We start from the raw sequence: 17,039 nt of genomic DNA, 5'->3' as shown, positions 1-17,039 counted from the left end.
GATAGAAGCACCTTGCCAAAACAGGCCTGGAGAGAGGTCTTCTCTGCTGACCTGGGGGTCTCAGGGAATGGAGGGAGGGACGTCAGACAGGGCATGTGGGGGATTAAGTCTTCAGGGGATGAGGTGGGCAGCGGGGGTGGGTGGGTTTATGTGTATTAACAACACCCATAGATTCACAAAATGCTAGAGACCATTGTGTTCTGCTAATTCTACCGATGGGATATTGAGGCCCAGGGAGGGACTGTCATTTGCTGAGATTTAGAAACAGAGAGAGGAGCACCTGGGTGGCTCAGTCGGTTGGGCGTCCGACTTTGGCTCAGGTCATGATCTCGCGGTTAGTGGGTTTGAGCCCTGCGTCAGGTCTGTGCTGACAGCTCAGAGCCTGGAGCCTGCTTCTGATTCTGTGTCTCCCTCTCTCTCTGTCCCTCCCCTCCCCCCCCCCATGCTTTGTCTCTCTCTCTCTCAAAAATAAATAAACATTAAAAAAACAAAATTTAGAAGCAGAGAGAGAGATGGGGCCAGAAGCAAGCAAGCCAGGACTCTCGACTCGCCTCTCCATAAGCCCCCACCTGGTGGGAGCGTTGCAACTGAGGGTCACAGGCTCCTTTCTGTGCTGACAGCTCTGTGGTCCAGTGACACCTGGCAATGCTGATTTAATGCCCTATAAAAATGGGCTAAATTTTAAACTTAATAAATATTGACTATACATCCACTATGTGCCCAGCACGGTGCTATGTGTGTGATTTAATAAACTTTGATCTCTGTGATTGAGGAGACTAGCCTGTTTTTGTATTCATCTACGATATTTATTTTGTAGGCTAAACACGAGCCTGGATGCAGCATGAAATGGTTTTAGCTTAGGGTCAGGAAGACACCCAGGAAGAAAGGCGGAGTCAGAGGGAGCCCAGAACCCTGCGAATCTGTTCGGTGCAGTAGCCCTTTGCGGAGGGTCCACCGCGGGTCAATGCCTGTGCTCTAGATTTTTCCCTGGTTCTCACCTTTCAAACAGACAGATGTCTTATGATGTAGCTGGCATTTCCTCCGTTTTATAGAAATGGGGAAGAACGTGGAGAGGTTAAGTTCCTTGGAGTTTTCTTATTTGGAAAACGATTAGGATGGGAATCCAGGGCTCTGTGTCCCCAGGACCCACATTTAGGCAACCACGTTTCAGCTACTTCTGAGCATCAAAAATCACGTTTAATTTGCCCTGAGGTCTCTGTCTCCCTCCTCCGTCCAGTGTCCCTTGCTCCCTGGAGACACGATTCTTCCCCCCGGGGCAGAATTAAGTATGCGCTCTGTTGAGTTCCCAGAAGACTTAGTGTTGGCTGCACCAGACTGTTGGGCTCCTCATGGTCTGAGGTCTTATGCTATTCAGTGCCCTGGAACAAGTAATTTTAAACAAAGTGACCTTCTACTGTGGCAGTTTACACACAGTGTTGTGACGCCCTTGTTTTCAATTCCTTTATTTGTGGCTACCTTATATTTCTCTCTCAGAAAACTGTATTTGTTAAAACAAACACTTATCAGCTGCCCTTCCTTTCCTCCGAACCTTATTATTTTCTGTGTGTGATGGGGAGATAAAACACTTCTCTGTAGTCCCATTACTGAGGGATTTTTATAAGATTTATAACATTTGTAACAAATTTATAATATCAACCGTGAACTGAGCATCGAATCAATCAATGCTTCCGTTGCTTTTGATCCATGGGTTGTGTCTGAAATAAATTTAAATCTAAAACGATAGGAGAATAATCTTAAATTTATTTCTGATCCTCTCTCTGGCCTACGGCTTGTTATTGTTGTTAAAAATACGATCTACAGGACGCCAAATTCCATCATTTTGGCCATGGTTTGTGTTGCCGTGTTCTGCCACTAGGGGGCAGTATCGCCCATCAATTCGTGTCCAGTACTAAACCTTGCCTAGTTTGGATGAGTGGGATAAAACCGAACAGGAGGGGGTGTTTGCAGAATGGGGTTTGGATACTAGCAAATACAGCAAAATCCTGAAAACATTGCCATAGTTGACAAAACCCTGGGTTCTGGTCTGGACTCTGACCTCTCTGACCTTGACCAAGCTACCTCTCTTGCTAGACTTCCTTGTCTAAAATTCGGGTGTTGAGGATTGCTTGAGTGGCTCAGTCGTTTGAGCTTCCGACTCGTCACCTGTGAGTTTGAACCCCGCGTCGGGCTCTGTGCTGACAGCTGGGAGCCTGGCGCCTGCTTCGGATTCCGTGTCTCCCTCTCTCTCTCTCCCCCTCCCCTGCTCACACTCTGTCTCTCTCTCAAAAATAAACATTAAAAAATTTTTTTTGAAAAATAAAAAAAAATGGGAGTTGAACCAGATTAACTCTAAACTCATCTCTGATTCTAATTTCGTTGGCCTCTAAATTCCTCTAAAAGCAAACGAGAAGAAAGGTCTTCTGATGGCATTATTTGGAATTCCATTTTGCTTCTTTGCGACCAAGCTCGTGTTTATGGATATACAAGTGCAGTCACCTGTGAATAATTCTCTTTCTTTTCTTGGATAGCTTATTGTATTTCGTTTCGAATTCATTCTTGCATATGGTATGCTTGTCACCTCAAAGAAAATTGGTTTACAGTCTGTGCTTGGCTCACGTCTGAGGCAAAGAGAAATTCACTTTAATGTCCTTTATTCTCGGCATTAAGAAGCTAAACCACACTGTATTCGAACATTATAGCCATCCTACTCAGAAAAGAAGATGTTTTCTCCTGGATTCATGGCGAGTGCTAATGCTTCATCAGAAACAAGCTATCCTACTAGATACTATAAAAGACTTGCCCCCAAATAAACTTTTACCCATTTTTAGGAATGAAAAAAAAAATCCAAGCTTCAGGGAAGATAAGGTCTTGAAATCTGACAGTTTCCAGATAATGTCAGAATACGATTGCAAGAAAAATGACATGAGATGTACATTAACATAAATCTATAACTGCTCAACTTGATGAAAAATATCACCATAAAATTCTGTCATTGCTGAACCACCCGATATGTTTTTTCTATGACATTTTGTGAGAATGAATAAATTATCTGAGAGTGTGTTTGCATCAAAGACACAGAATTTTGTAACAAACACATAAATCATTCAAGCATTCTCCAGCAAGGTGTCTGATCCTAAAACTGGGGGGCATTCACATTAATTTCATCCCTCTGGGCGTTTTTGGGTATGGTTCCGTAGAGCTCGGTGTGGTAGTGGAGAGCCATCCATTAGGGACGTGAAGGAAAGAGGGTGTGAAGGGAATAACTCTACCTGGAGAAGTTTTCCACGGAATGTCCCCCCTTGTCCCTATACGCCTCAAGTCTGGGAGCTCTGCTTTCCCTGACGTCCAGTGTGCAGTCTACGCGGGGGTCTCCTTTCCAAAATTTGTCCTATTTTTGCAGCCACGGTCCCCGTAAGTCAGCCTACTTTCCCTATAAAATTGACAGCACTGACATAACTCTGAAAGTGATGTCCTTATTGTGTTTTCTTAGAAATTAGTTTGCTTTTCTATCGTGGGCAATTAATATCACATAAAGAAGCATGATCCCCTTTTTTGCTTAGACTCCCAGAAAGGTGAGAGGCAAGCCGGTGGTTTAATTTTAATAGAATGCTGTGATGTGTATCTGAGGATACTGAATTTTATCTTTTTTTTCAATTTTTGAGAGAGAAAGAGAGAGAGAGAGACAGAGAGAGAGAGAGAGTGCTTGAGGGGGGAGGCGCAGAGAGAGAAAGGGACAGAGGATCTGAAGCCGGCTCTGTGCTGACGACAGAGAGCCTGATGTGGGGCTCGAACCCATGAACTGGGAGATCATGACCTGAGCCAAAGATGGACGCTCAACCAATTGGGCCACCCAGGTGCCTCCTGGATTTTATCTTTATCTTCGCGTTATAGACTACCTAGATTTTTCCCTAGGATTTTATTTTTATTAAATTCTTTTTTACTATGTAAGTTTTTGTTAACTACCCCCCAATATCTTTGTGAGCTCAGGCCAAGTATAGATAAATATATGCATGGGTGGTTGCAATAGTGTGATTTAAAAAAAAAAAAAAAAAACGTTTGTTTGAGGGGCGCCTGGGTGGCTCAGTCGGTTAAGCGTCCGACTTCAGCTCAGGTCATGATCTCACGGTTCGTGGGTTCGAGCCCCGCATCCGGCTCTGTGCTGACAGCTCAGAGCCTGGAGCCTGCTTCCGATTCTGTGTCTCCCTCTCTCTCTGCCCCTCCTCTGCTCACGCTCTGTCTCTCTCTGTCTCTCAAAAATAAATAAATGTTAAAAAAGAAAAAATAAAAACGTTTGTTTGAGAGAGAGAAAGAGAGTGCCTGCACAAGCTCTGGGGAGGGGCAGAGAGAGAGGGAGAGAGAGCGAATCCCAAGCAGGCTCAAAACCGTCGGGTGGAGTCCAATGCGGGACACCATGTCACAAACTATGAGGTCACGACCTGAGCCCAAATCAACCTGAGCCAAAATCAAGAGTCAGACCCTCAACCAACTGAGCCACCATGCACCCCGCAGTATTATGATATTATCATTAGAAATATGTATTTGGTCCTTGTCCCCAGGATTCTGGCACAGAGCGCATAAATCCCTTGGAATTTCCTAAGTTCTGAGAACTCTAGTAACGTTTCTTCCCTTATGTTAAGGAGGTGACTCTTGGACTGCCCCCGAAGATGGTTCCAGCGGGTAGCCCACGATGTGACTTGAGGGCTGGAACTTTCAGTACCTCCCACACCCACCGCAGGAAGGGGGGAGGAGATTGAGTCTGAGTTCACTCACCAATGCCTAGTGATTGGTCAATCATGCCAATGTCATGAATTCCCCCATAAAAAACCGAAAGGGATGGGGTTCGGAGAACCTTGGGTTGGAGGTAAACCCATGGCAGCACCACATGCCCTCCCACATGTCGTATCCTGTGCAAGTCTTTTATCTGGCTGTCACTGACTCATGTCCCTTTATTACAGACTGTAATCTACTGAGTAAAATGTTGCTCTGAGTTCCATGAGCCTCTCTAGCAAATTAATGCAACTTAAGAAGGGGGGGGGTCATCGGAACCTCCAGTCTATTGCTGGTCTGTGAGGAACATAGGTGACAACCTGGGCTTGTGACTGGCATCTGAAGTCGGGGTGGTCTCGCAGGCCCGAGCCCCTAACTTGTGGAATCTGATGCTGCCTCTGGGTGGTGGTGACTCTTGGGTTGAGTCAGAGACCCCACGGGTGCCTGAGAACTGCTTGGTGGCATGGGGACAAATGCTCCCCGCAACCCACTTGTCGCAATGGAGATTCAAAGCGTGTTGATGTTTGGAATAATGGCCAAAGAGGGTTCTGCCATCACAGAAGTGAAGTTGGATGTCTCTAGTGAACTGTAACCAAGAAAGGAATTTTGAGGTCCATTTCTTTGCTCACTCCCCAGGACTCATTTCTCAGTAACGCCTATGAAGGTTCTAGTGCGATGTGGAACGTTTGTATAGCAAATGATTACGGTCTGATCCGGGAGCCCTGTGTGCTCTGGTCCCTTTCTCTGTCAAGAGGTGTGAAAATACTTGGTCCGCACAATTCGCCTGCTGTCTCTAGGGACCGAAATACATCAGTTCAAGGAGAAGAGCTCTGAATCAAGTGCTGTGCACGTTGAAGGTCCCGACGTTTTTAAGGACTAAGGAGGCACTGATGTGGAAGCTCCGATGTTGTGGGAGTGTAGGACCAAAAGGGGTCTGTCAGGCTGTGCGGGATGGAGAGGAGAGAAGGACTAGGGAACAGCTATTGTTTCCCGCCTCCGTTAATGCTACTGAATTGGATGGTCATGAAACTTCTGCCCGCTTCACATTTCAAAGAGGAGGGTAGTAAGACCCAGAAAGGTTAGGTGACTTACTTAAGGCCACACAGCAAGGGAGTGGCAGAGCCTGTGTTTTTGCTACTTCAGTCACTCCTTTCCCCACGCTTCCTGTTGTGGGTATTTTCTCTGTGGCCATCCACCCTCTTCCTTCTCTATCCTGCCCACTTCACCTCCATCCTTGGGGACCAACCAGCATTGATCACATGTCGGCTGCCCTGCCCTCTCTTTCTGGTTGGGTTCAGCCGTTGGGAAGTCCCCACAGGAATTCAGGGAGAGGGAGGTTGGGCATGTGTTCCTTTAAGTTCCCTCCCACGAGGCTCAGTTGGGCCGGTGGTGTCCCTCAGCTGATGGTCACTGCTCCTCTCAAGGTAGCGTTCTTCTTCTGTTATTCTGTAACTGTCCTCTCATCCCTCTGGGCCTAGGGATGGTGACAATGCCTCTGCGATTAGCCCCAGTTCCCACATCATCCCTATACCCCACGCACCTCAGTAAATAGTTCCTTTGTAAATACACTTACTTCAGTTATCCTCATTTGGGTGTGCCATCTGTTTCCTGTTGGGACCCTAACTGTTACACCTTCCCATGAAAGAAACTGTGATATTAATAACATGTTAGAGAATATAGCATTAGACACACAAAAGATGAGTTTGGTACCTCTCAAGTCCTGGGAAGTGTAAATCATGGAATTGTCTTCGTTCCCAGTTGGACATTGTGAAAGAAGATAGAGGCATAGGGAAAATGATGAGAGAAGCTATAATGTGTATGATCCAATTAAATTTCTTTGGCTGTCCTCCACGTGTGCTTCCGGCACTGCTGAAATTGATTATTTCCTTTCAGCTTCCTACCTGTATCTTCATCTCCAAATTGAGTTGCTTTGCCTAAAGCTTTAAAATCTGTTTTCATATGAATTAATCAACGTTTTAAAATTAGATTTCTAGCTTGTGATTTTACTGGGGATATGCTTGGAGAAATAACTTAGTTATATATTTAATGCAACCCATATGTTTCAAGGCAATTCCTTCCTGAGACCGCACAACCACGGAATATGAATTTTCACAATCAATTTCTTCATCAATCAGGTATGGCGGTAAAAAGGCGTCAGGTGGGTGAGGGTCTTTCTGAAATTAGTTATTTCATGAAGGATGGTCTGATAGATCACGTTGTTGAAGCTAACCTGTGACCACCAGCAAAATGCAAGAGGAACTTGGGAGCAAAGAAATATGCTTGTGTTTCAAACTTCGTGACTTGACCTTACCTTTAACGTGTTGGCTTCTGGAATCCTTGGAAATTTGTTTGTTCACCTGTAGAAGGCAACATGGCACCATTATCTCTTCAGTTGTGGCTAAGAGAACATCTAATGTGTTGCCAGATGTGTAGATTCCCATAGGGTCAAGGCATAAGTTCCTGGATTCACCATTCTTAGAGATCACCATATGTATAGGGTAATACATGTAAATACGTGTAAATATGTGTGCCGCTGTGCCCGTGACCAGTGTAGTGGCCTCAGGTGGTATCTGGCCTAAAAATACTTGGGTTTGAGATCCAACCCTGCCTCTTATTGCCGTGAAGCTGTGGAAAGGCATTAGCCATATTATGAAAGGGATCAAGCAAGCAGATGTGAGCGTGGCTTTGTGTGGATGTCCGTACTGGGATTTCACCTTCATCATATGCTGGCTGTGAGGACGTGGCAAGTCACTTGACCTTCTGAGCCTCAGTTTCCTCATCTGTGAAATTAAGGTAACGAAAGTACTGATACCTGACGAGGATGGGACGATTACGTGAGACACCCCATGCGATGTGCCCGGAACAGAAGATGGCACCAATAAAAGCTTAATAATTGTTAGCTTTTCAAAGATATTTAAATAGTTGTTAGCTTTCATTATTAAAAATTTTAAAGGCTTTGGTGAACCATTAAGGGCTGTACAACTGCTAGACATCAGGGTGAGGAAGGGAAAAATGAAAATATAATTATGCCCAGTGTTTTGAAAGCCTTGAAGCCCAGGTCAGTAGTGGGGTCTGTGATGGTTAATAATATGTGGCAACTTGACAGGGCCACAGGGTGCCCAGATAACTGGTTAAACAGCATTTCCGGGTGTGTCTGTGAAGGTGTTTCCGGATAAGATTACCATTTGAGTCAGCAGACTACGGCAGATCGCCCTGCCCAATGTGGGTGTGCATCAGTTAATCAGTTGGGGCCTGGATAGAATAAAAAGGCAGAAGGAAGGAGAATTTTGTCTTTGTACCTGAGGGTTGAGCTGAGATATTGGTCTTCTGCCCTAGACTGATATTTACATCATTGGTTCTCTTGGTTCTCAGGCCTTGAACTCAGACTAGAACTTATACCACTGGCTTTTCTGGAGCTCTATCTTTCAGAAGGCAGATAATGGGACTAAGCTTCCATAATCACTACTTTATGTCTAGTCTTTGTCTATTATCTATCTATCATCTATCTATCTATCTCTATCTATCTCTACCTTTCTATCATCTATTATCTATCTATCATCTATCTATATCTATCTATATCTTTCTATCATCTATTTATCATCTATCTATCCATCTATCTATCATGTATCTATATCTATTGCTATCTATCATCTATCATCTATCATCATCATCATCATCATCATCTGTCTACTATGTCCTCTGTTTCTAGAGGAACCTGACTAATACAGGGTCTTAGTGTTACTTTCTTTTGGCATCAAGTTGAGGTAGCCAAGGTGGATGGGGTGGGGGAAGGCTCATTGAATCCCCTGTTACTTCTTACCCTCTGGTATTCAATGTCTACTTTTCCTCCGTGCAACGCTGAACCACAGTATATGCCTGGAAAGTGGTTCTTCTGCTGGCCAGTGTAGTAAGAGCTGAGTGTCATTTGGATTTTGCTATTGATATGGCCTCCTTCACTCCATCATCCATAAGCTTCCTATTTCTTCAGGGTCACCCTGTGGCGGCTCAGGTGCTGAGTGGGTTTTTCAGCTGAGTTGCACCCTCAGCTTTCAATCTCCCCTGCGTGCCTGCCTTACAGAGGGGGTCTCTCAATACTTTTGCCCACTTGCCATTGCTAGCCAGGTCATGGGTATGGGAGAGGTTCTCTGTTGCCTCTGGCTTAGGTGGCCCTGCGTGCTTCTGGTCTTAGGGATGGGGCTTCCTTAGTATTCCTGCACTTTCTCCCTTTGGTGGCCAAATTAATTTTGTGTCTTTGGACATTTCGATCCACTTTGCATGAGACAGTTTCTTTGCCTTGCATCTCCCCCATCAGTGAGTGCCCTCTGATGGAATTAGTATAGGATTCCAGGGCCAGGAATATTTTCTGCCCCTCCCTAGGGGCTACTCCCATTTTCCTATCAGATAAATATGTATTAGTGCCTACTATAAACCTGCATCAATGCTAGATTATGAGGGAAAAAGAGGAATAAAGGTTCTAAAGGACTCATCCATGCACATAGGTCTGAGTTCACAACATATTATAACGTATTATATCACAGGTTTAATTATAACACGGATTTCCCAACTTCAGCACCATTGAGAGTTGGCGCTGGATAATTCCTCGCTGTGGGTAATTCCTATGTAATGTAGGATGCTTAGCAGATCCCTGTTCTCTACCATTAGATGTCAATAGCATTCCTCCCGTCTGGACAACCTACCTGTCCCTGGACACTGCCTGGTGTTCCCTAAGGGGCAAAATGGTCCCTGATGAGAACCACTGATGACCATGCAATATGTCAAATACTGCTGTGCGTTGCTTCCTCCAGAAGGCTTCTCAAAAGCCTCTAGCTGGGCTAAGTGTTGTGGATTCTTTGAACCACACTCACCTCGGTCTTAGCATTTGACATTACGTTGGGAATGTTGGAACTGCCAGTTTGGGCCACTGCCTCCCCCATTAGATGGTGAGCACTGGTCATGCATCCCCATTGTTGAACACAGTGCTTGGTACACAGCAAATGCTCAATAAATGGAAGCATGAGCAGCGGCTTAGTGGTTTAAGACAGTTGTAGCTAGGAACTGGCCTCTGTCAGGATTATTGAAGATCCCTTTCACAGATAGTTTCATCTTAACATAAATGTGCAGAACTAGTAAGAATTAATTCTTGAGAATGAGGCTATAATGAAAAATGTAATCTGCTTCTCATAAAAACGTGATTACTCAAGCATTGATTATAGAAGTAAAATTCCCTCCTTATCTGAACTGAGGCCAAGTCTTGACTTAATTTATAAGACAACCCCCTCCCCCCCCGCCCCGGTCAAGTGTGCTGATCTCCCGTATCCTTTCCCTCACATGCTTTTGCTTGACTCGATATGTGGAGATGATAGCTCCACTTGCGAAGTGATGTAGCTAAAGGAAGAAATCTGTATTGTAACAGAAAGCTACCAAGATATTATGAAGGAAGTACGCGGTAATAAGAATGGAACCTCAAATTCTGGCATAGTGGGTTTAAAAACTCCCACGAGAATTATCTTACAAATTTTTTCTTCTCATCAAGGCATACTTACATATAAAGGGGAACGTATCAGTGATTTTCGGGGGGAAAGGGAAGCTCAGCTTTTTATGTGAACATTCTCCATTCTTTCATAACCAGACCAGAATCTGTGTCGTCAGCCCTTGGTCCAGTTGCTCTAAAATTCTTACTGTTCTCTGAAGGTGCTTTGTGCCTGAAACGTCTTCCTCCCTGTCAAACTGCCCCTTTGCGGCTGCCCCAGTGGCAGATCTTGCCGATAGCAGCAAATATTCACCTGAGGACTTTGAAGACCAGGCTGAAAAAGGGGTTCCATGTGCACAGAAGTCCAGCCTGGGTCTCTTTGTTTATGAAACGGCTACTCCTATTTCAAGATTCCCGTCAAAAGATTGAGGATCCATTTGTGCATTCATTTTCCTCCATGTAACCAATATCTCTTGGGATCCTCTTACAAAATGGTACTGTGTCAGATGCTGGGGCCAAAATGTTTCCTGTACCTCAAGGAGCTGGTATCTAGTGACTGACAGCTTCATGCTAGACACTGTGCTCTGTATGGACTATCGTAATAGTGATGAGATTTTATAGCTAAGATAATAAATGCTCCGAGAGGGTAAGAGGCGCAAAGAGCTCATAAAAGTTGGAGCTGATAGAATGGGGCTTAGAATGCTCACCTTGCAAGGGCATTTTAAGGATTAAGTGTCATTCATTCATTCTTGTCTCTGTTCGGGAACACCTTCCTTGACTACCCTTACCCTGCTTTAATCGTTTTTTTTTTTCAAAGCACTATTACTTAACATATTGCCTATTATTTGTTTATTTGTTTATTACCAGTCTCCTCCCACCAGTATGTAAGTTTCATGAGCGCAGGGCTTTGGTTATTTACCAATGCATACCAGAGGTTATCACTGTGTCTGGTCCGTGGCAGACACACAACAGATATTTCTTGAATGAATTTGTTGAATGAATGATTAAAATTCAGCTTTGTGCCTGTGTAAGGCAGAAGTGTTCAATATTTCATCCCTCCTCTTGCTCTCCCAAAGTCTACTGGATGTGCTCTGGGTAAATGGCATGGCGTGGTAATATTTGTACTTTCCTTTGCTTATCAATATTAACAGAAGCCCTCAAGTTAAATAGATAGACAGTGTGAACAAATAATGCACAAGGAAGAATGCGCCATAAATATTTAAAAGCATGCTCGCATTCACTAATAAACGTGGCACAAATGAAAAAAGAACAGAACACTGAAGTCCCTTTAAAATATGATTAGTAAAGTAATAGCCAGTTTTGGTGGGAGTCCTGTGAGGTGCACATTCTCATATCGGGCTTTTGGGAGGGTCCGTTGAAGCCATTTTTCAGGAAAGAAATTTCATCACGTGTACCAAAGCCTTTAAAATGTTTTCACTCAATGGTTAAGTACAATAATTAAAAATCCCATAATGGGGTATGATATATCTCAAAAGATTATGCTGTTAATACTTGATTATCACATGGGAAATTATTTTATAACCAGAACTTGATAGGAAAAGGAAAAAAGGCAGATATTCTACGCAGGGACTCTCTTGCATGGAATATATCTGCCCAGAGAATACGGACATGAAATCTAGCACGGTGCCATGACTGATTGCCCTGCAACTCCATGGGTGATTCATTCGTATTTTATGCATTTCTGCATTAAGGAAAGAAGCATTAGCAAAAGCATTATTAAAAATGAAATTCTAGGGGCGCCTGGGTGGCTCAGTCGGTTGAGTGACTGACTTCAGCTCAGGTCATGATCTCACGGTTGGTGAGTTCGAGCTCCACGTCTGGCTCTGTGCTGACAGCTCGGAGCCTGGAGCCTGCTTTGGATTCTGTGTCTCCCTCTCTCTCTGCCCCTCCCCCACTCATGTTCTGTCTCTCTCTGTCTCAGAAATAAACATTAAAAAATTTTTAATAAAAAAATAATAAAAATGAAATTCTATATATGTGTGTAGAGCATTTGTATTTACAGGATTTTTTTTTTCATGGATTTCTTGTTTGTGGTTTCCAAACAGATTTTTGAAGTAAAGCACAGCAGGGATTTTTATTCCTGTTTAGTGCACGAGGTCACAAAGGGGCTCAGAGATGTTTGACTTACTTCTTACCGCTCACTTACCAGCAGGCAACATCAGGCCTGCAATCTGGGCAAAATGATATATTATTATTAACAAGATCTGATTTCAAACTCTGCTTCTGGAAAAGGGGACCAGCATCAGGGGACGAGCGATGCCTGTGAAAATTCCTCACCCTGACGCCTCACAGAAAACCTTCCCAGGTGCAAGTTCTCCTCCCTTCTTGGTGCTCATTCCCCAGGACCATGATCTCAGCAGGCATCCGAGCCGGTTCCCCTGTACCTCACTGAGCTCGCTTTGCTCATCACCTCTCAAGATGCCTTGGGAACGAGCGACGGGGACGCCCCTGGCTGCCAGGAATTGCCCTGCCCACGTTTGGTTCACACAGTCAAGCCTTTACTCACTTCTTCCAGCCCCATCCGTGTGTGGCAGTGTTGGCCCTCCGTGGGGACGGAGGGCTGGGCGTCCAAGGAAAAGGGAGTGTCCATCATATCCTTGAAATAGCGTGTATCTGTGAAAAGAGAAAAATTCAAAGTCATACCCTACGTAGATTCAGCACATCGCAATTTACAAAATACGTGCGCATCGACAAACGTGTTGAATGCCTACGACCTAGGCATGAGGAAAGAAGTTCTTCCACTGGGTAGATTAGGAGGCCGAAGCCTGAGGAGGAGGAGGGTGTGGTCCAAAGTCCAGAGTCTGGACTTGAACACCCTTCACTCTCTCAGCCCCTGGAAACTCCTGCTCTCCCTTCGAGCTCTGTGGTGTGTCATGACCTTCGCAAATCTTCCTGGATCCCACCCACCAACACCCACCCCTCGTTTCTCCTTTCTATATTATACACCTCACCCTTTCATATTTATCTGTTGGTCTTTCTGCATCTGCCTCTAGGCTGTGACCTTCCTGAGAGTGTGGATCATGCTTTGTCTTTGTGTCGCGTGATCCTTCCTAACACGGTAACTGCACCCTGCAGATACGCACTCAGTAATCGCTTGTTGAGTGGATGAAAAAAAAGGGGTTTCATCGCTATTTCCAAGGTGGTTCTTTCCAGAGGAGCTTCTGTAGACTCTTTTCCGTGGGCCGGGCCCTCAGAAATCACAAGTGCTTCCTCTTTTCCCTTACAGCCCTGCGCTATATCCACGATTCAGAGAGCTTGCGAAGGCCGCCCGGGGTGCCCCAGTTAGAAAGGCGCAAGCGTGGATGGGAAATTATGTCTTCCTTACTCTTAAAAAGCTGAGCTCTGCTGCTAGGTCCTGGTGCTACGTCTACGCTGGCTACCTGCAAAACGAGTCAACCAAGTTCAAAACCCTTCCCTTTCTCGCTGCTGCTCATTACGCAAGCTCTGTGTTAACACTTCCCATGCCGCCCACGGCCCTGCCTGTCCACCCTCTCCCTGCTGTGCTCCTCCATTGTTCCCAGGACTCAAAAAGAGCATCTTGATAATAACAACCGATAGCTATAGAGCTCTGACTCTGTGCCCCTGGTGAGAACTCGAAAGAACGCTTGGAGGGTAAGTTGTGTTACCACGAACACTACTTTCAGGTAGAGAGAATGGTTTCTATAGGCTCGCTCGAGGTCCCACAGTTAGGAAGCCACGGAGGCAGGATTTTCATAGGGTTGTTTCATTCAGAATCGGCTCTAATTACTGTGCCGCGTCGCATCATGGACGTGCATTCTCGGACTTTAGGCCCCAGATGTTACCTGCGTATTCAGATTCCTTTATAGGCCTGGCTGGTAAAATTTTTATCGTTCGCCATGCCTCTTCCATACGAAGTTCTGGGTCTTCATAGTCGCCATCTCTGAGGTCTTTTGCTCCCTCCAGGCCCGTTGTAGCAGACTTTCTTTCCTACTCAGGAGGGAACATTTGAGTAAGTCAAGGGAAGGTACGGTCGTGACAAAGGTTGCAGGCTACGGTGCTAGTGAGGGGAGTGGTACAGATTCTCTGAGCTGGGGGTGAAACATTTCAGAGGCTGGGGTCTGGGGCAGTTAAAGTCTCGGGGTAGGCAGAATCCTGAAGATGTCCTCACATATTCCCATCCTTGGTTATTCAATCAAAGAATCTGGGGGCTGCTGTGAAGGGACACTGAGGGTGCAATTAAGATGTCTAACCAGGGGCGCCTGGGTGGCGCAATCGGTTAAGCGTCCGACTTCAGCCAGGTCACGGTCTCGCGGTCCGTGAGTTCTAGCCCCGCATCAGGCTCTGGGCTGATGGCTCAGGGCCTGGAGCCTGTTTCCGATTCTGTGTCTCCCTCTCTCTCTGCCCCTCCCCTGTTCATGCTCTGTCTCTCTCTGTCCCAAATATAAATAAAAACGTTGAAAAAAAAATTAAAAAAAAAAAAAGATGTCTAACCAGCTGTCTTTAAAATAGGAAGATTGTCCTGAAGCACCTGAGTGGCCCGATGGTAATCACACGAGCCCCTCCAAGCAGAAAAGGGATCTACCTGCAGGTGATATGATCTTGTATGTAGAAAATTCCAAGGAACCCACTAAAAAATTATTAGAGCCAATAAGCAATTCAGCAAGGTGTCAGGATACACGATCAACACACAAGTTTCAGTTGTATTTCTACACAGTAGTAATGAGCTCCGAGTCTGAACACTGGGGATGGCAGGATGGGGTACCCCTTGGCAAGAGATGTAATCGTCCTCAAAGAAATTCTGGAATCTGCACCTGTGTGTTGGGACCTGAATTCAGCACTGTGCTGTGTCTCAGCCCGGACACTAATCTCCGTGGTCTTTCATACGGTAAGATCCCTCGTTCCACTCAGACTCCAAATGCTATGACTATGAATAATAGGTCCCGTTACGAGAGATTTTCATGCACAGCCCCCAGCGCAGCCCTCAAAAGTGAGAGCCTATATCTTTCTTTTACATATATAGAAACTGGGAATGGTGGCTTCTGAAAGCCACACACAGGTCCTCGGTGCCATCGCTGGGCAGTGCTAGGTCTTTGAGCACATCCACACCGGAACCTGGCGCCAGGTATTCAAATCGTTCTGAGCCCGAGATGAAGGGCGAAGAATCTGGGGCATTCCTTGTGTCGCCACACCCATGATTCTGCCTTTGAACCAGTTAGCGCCATGGCGAACCGTGGGAGCCTGGGCTCAGATCCTGAGTTTAAGTTCCTTTGTTACCCTGGAGAGAGCCTTTCTTCCCAGCCAATCTCTGCCACACTATGTGACTTGGGCAGCACACTAACTTTCTCTGGACTCCCAATTACTTTGTAGTCAAAGATTAAAGACTTAAAGTTCCTGCTTTATAGTTTAACTATATCTGGCTTTCTTTTCTTTTCCTTTCCTTTCTTTTCTTTTCTTCTTTCTCTCTTTCTTTTTTTCTTTCTTTCATCTTTCTTTCTTTTTTTCTTTCTTTTGCACATAGTAGATTCTTCATATAGGCTTATTAACTAAGCAGGTACATAAAATAACAGATTTTACCTAGATTTAGGGTGTAATTATTTCTTGAGTATGATTTAAAATTTTTCATTGATACTGTAATTTCTCCAGTGACCGAGACATCTTTGTTAGAGGCCACTTCAAATTTATGTTTGAATGAGATGATTCTCTACACACCCACGAATACAAGTACCCATAGTTATAGAGTGACTTTGGCAACTAGAAGTTAAATGAGACAAAGCAGGTAAAATTTTGAGCAAAATGCTGGGTGGTCAGCACTCACTCAGTAAATAGTAGTTATAGGGGCACCTGGGTGGCTCAGTCGACTTCGGCTCAGGTTGTGATCTCACTGCTCGTGGGTTTGAGCCCCGCGTCAGGCTCTGTGCTGACAGCTCGGAGCCTAGAGCCTGCTTCGGATTCTATGTCTCCTTCTCTCTCTCTCTCTCTCTCTCTCTCTGCCCCTCCCCTTCTCGTGCTCTGTCTCTCTCTCAAAAATAAACATTAAAAATTAAGAAAAATAAATAGTAGTTATAAATATTTCTGTGACTGCCATATAATAATGGCAATTGAAGAAATTCAGAGATAAAGCAAGGCCACCAGTTCCCCTCTTAAACCCTCTCTAACATTTGTTGAGGGCTGTATATTTGCTAGGCACTTTATATACTTTGTTTTGTTATATAAGTACAACAATCCAGGGGGTGGTTTTATTATAGTGGACGGACATGGAATTAGAAGCTTGCATTTTATTTATTTATACATATTTTTAAGATTTTTTAAATGTTTACTTATTTTTGAGAGAGAGAGAGAGAGAGAGAGAGAGAGAGAGAGAAAACAGGGAAGGAGTGGAGAGAGAAGGAGACACAGAATCCGAAGCAGGCTCCAGGCTCTGAGCTGTCAGCACAGGGCCTGACGCGGGGCTTGAACTCACAACCTCAAGATCATGACCTGAGCCGAAGTCGATGGCCAACAGACTGAGCCACTCAGGCGCCCCTAGAGGCTTGCGTTTTGAATCCCATCTCTTATTATTCCAGTTCTCTGGTTGCTTACCAGCCGCAAGCCTCCAAGTGTATGACTTCTGCCGTCATTGCTCTATCAAAGCAGTTCGGTAAAAGTAAAGACAATGTCCACGATGGGCCCGATTTTCGGCCAAGCAGCAGTGCCGTGGGGACTCACCAGGCCCTTGTCTGGAAGGCTTTTGGGGCTCTACTTTGAAACTGCTTATTTGATGCGAGGGTGCAGAATGCAATTTAGTAAGTCCGTGTTCTCCCCAGGACGGAGTAAAGACGGA

The 17,039-nt window shown here is 45.0% G+C and overlaps 1 protein-coding gene across 1 annotated transcript in view; it reads right to left on the bottom strand.

Annotated features, from left to right (window-relative positions):
- CLNK (cytokine dependent hematopoietic cell linker) overlaps positions 1-17,039 on the bottom strand; it is a 164,923-nt gene that overhangs the window by 49,873 nt on the left and 98,011 nt on the right. The window contains exons 6-8 of the mRNA XM_023253310.2: positions 14,062-14,206; positions 12,765-12,871; positions 7,079-7,124 (exon numbers count right to left, since the gene is read on the bottom strand). Of these exons, the coding sequence (XP_023109078.2) occupies positions 7,079-7,124; positions 12,765-12,871; positions 14,062-14,206 (298 nt within the window). The remainder of the gene's footprint in view (positions 1-7,078; positions 7,125-12,764; positions 12,872-14,061; positions 14,207-17,039) is intronic.

This window comes from Felis catus, chromosome B1, assembly GCF_018350175.1.
Source record: "Felis catus isolate Fca126 chromosome B1, F.catus_Fca126_mat1.0, whole genome shotgun sequence".
In the NCBI taxonomy this organism is placed as follows: domain Eukaryota; kingdom Metazoa; phylum Chordata; class Mammalia; order Carnivora; family Felidae; genus Felis; species Felis catus.
This window is presented reverse-complemented; position numbering and strand designations above follow the sequence as displayed.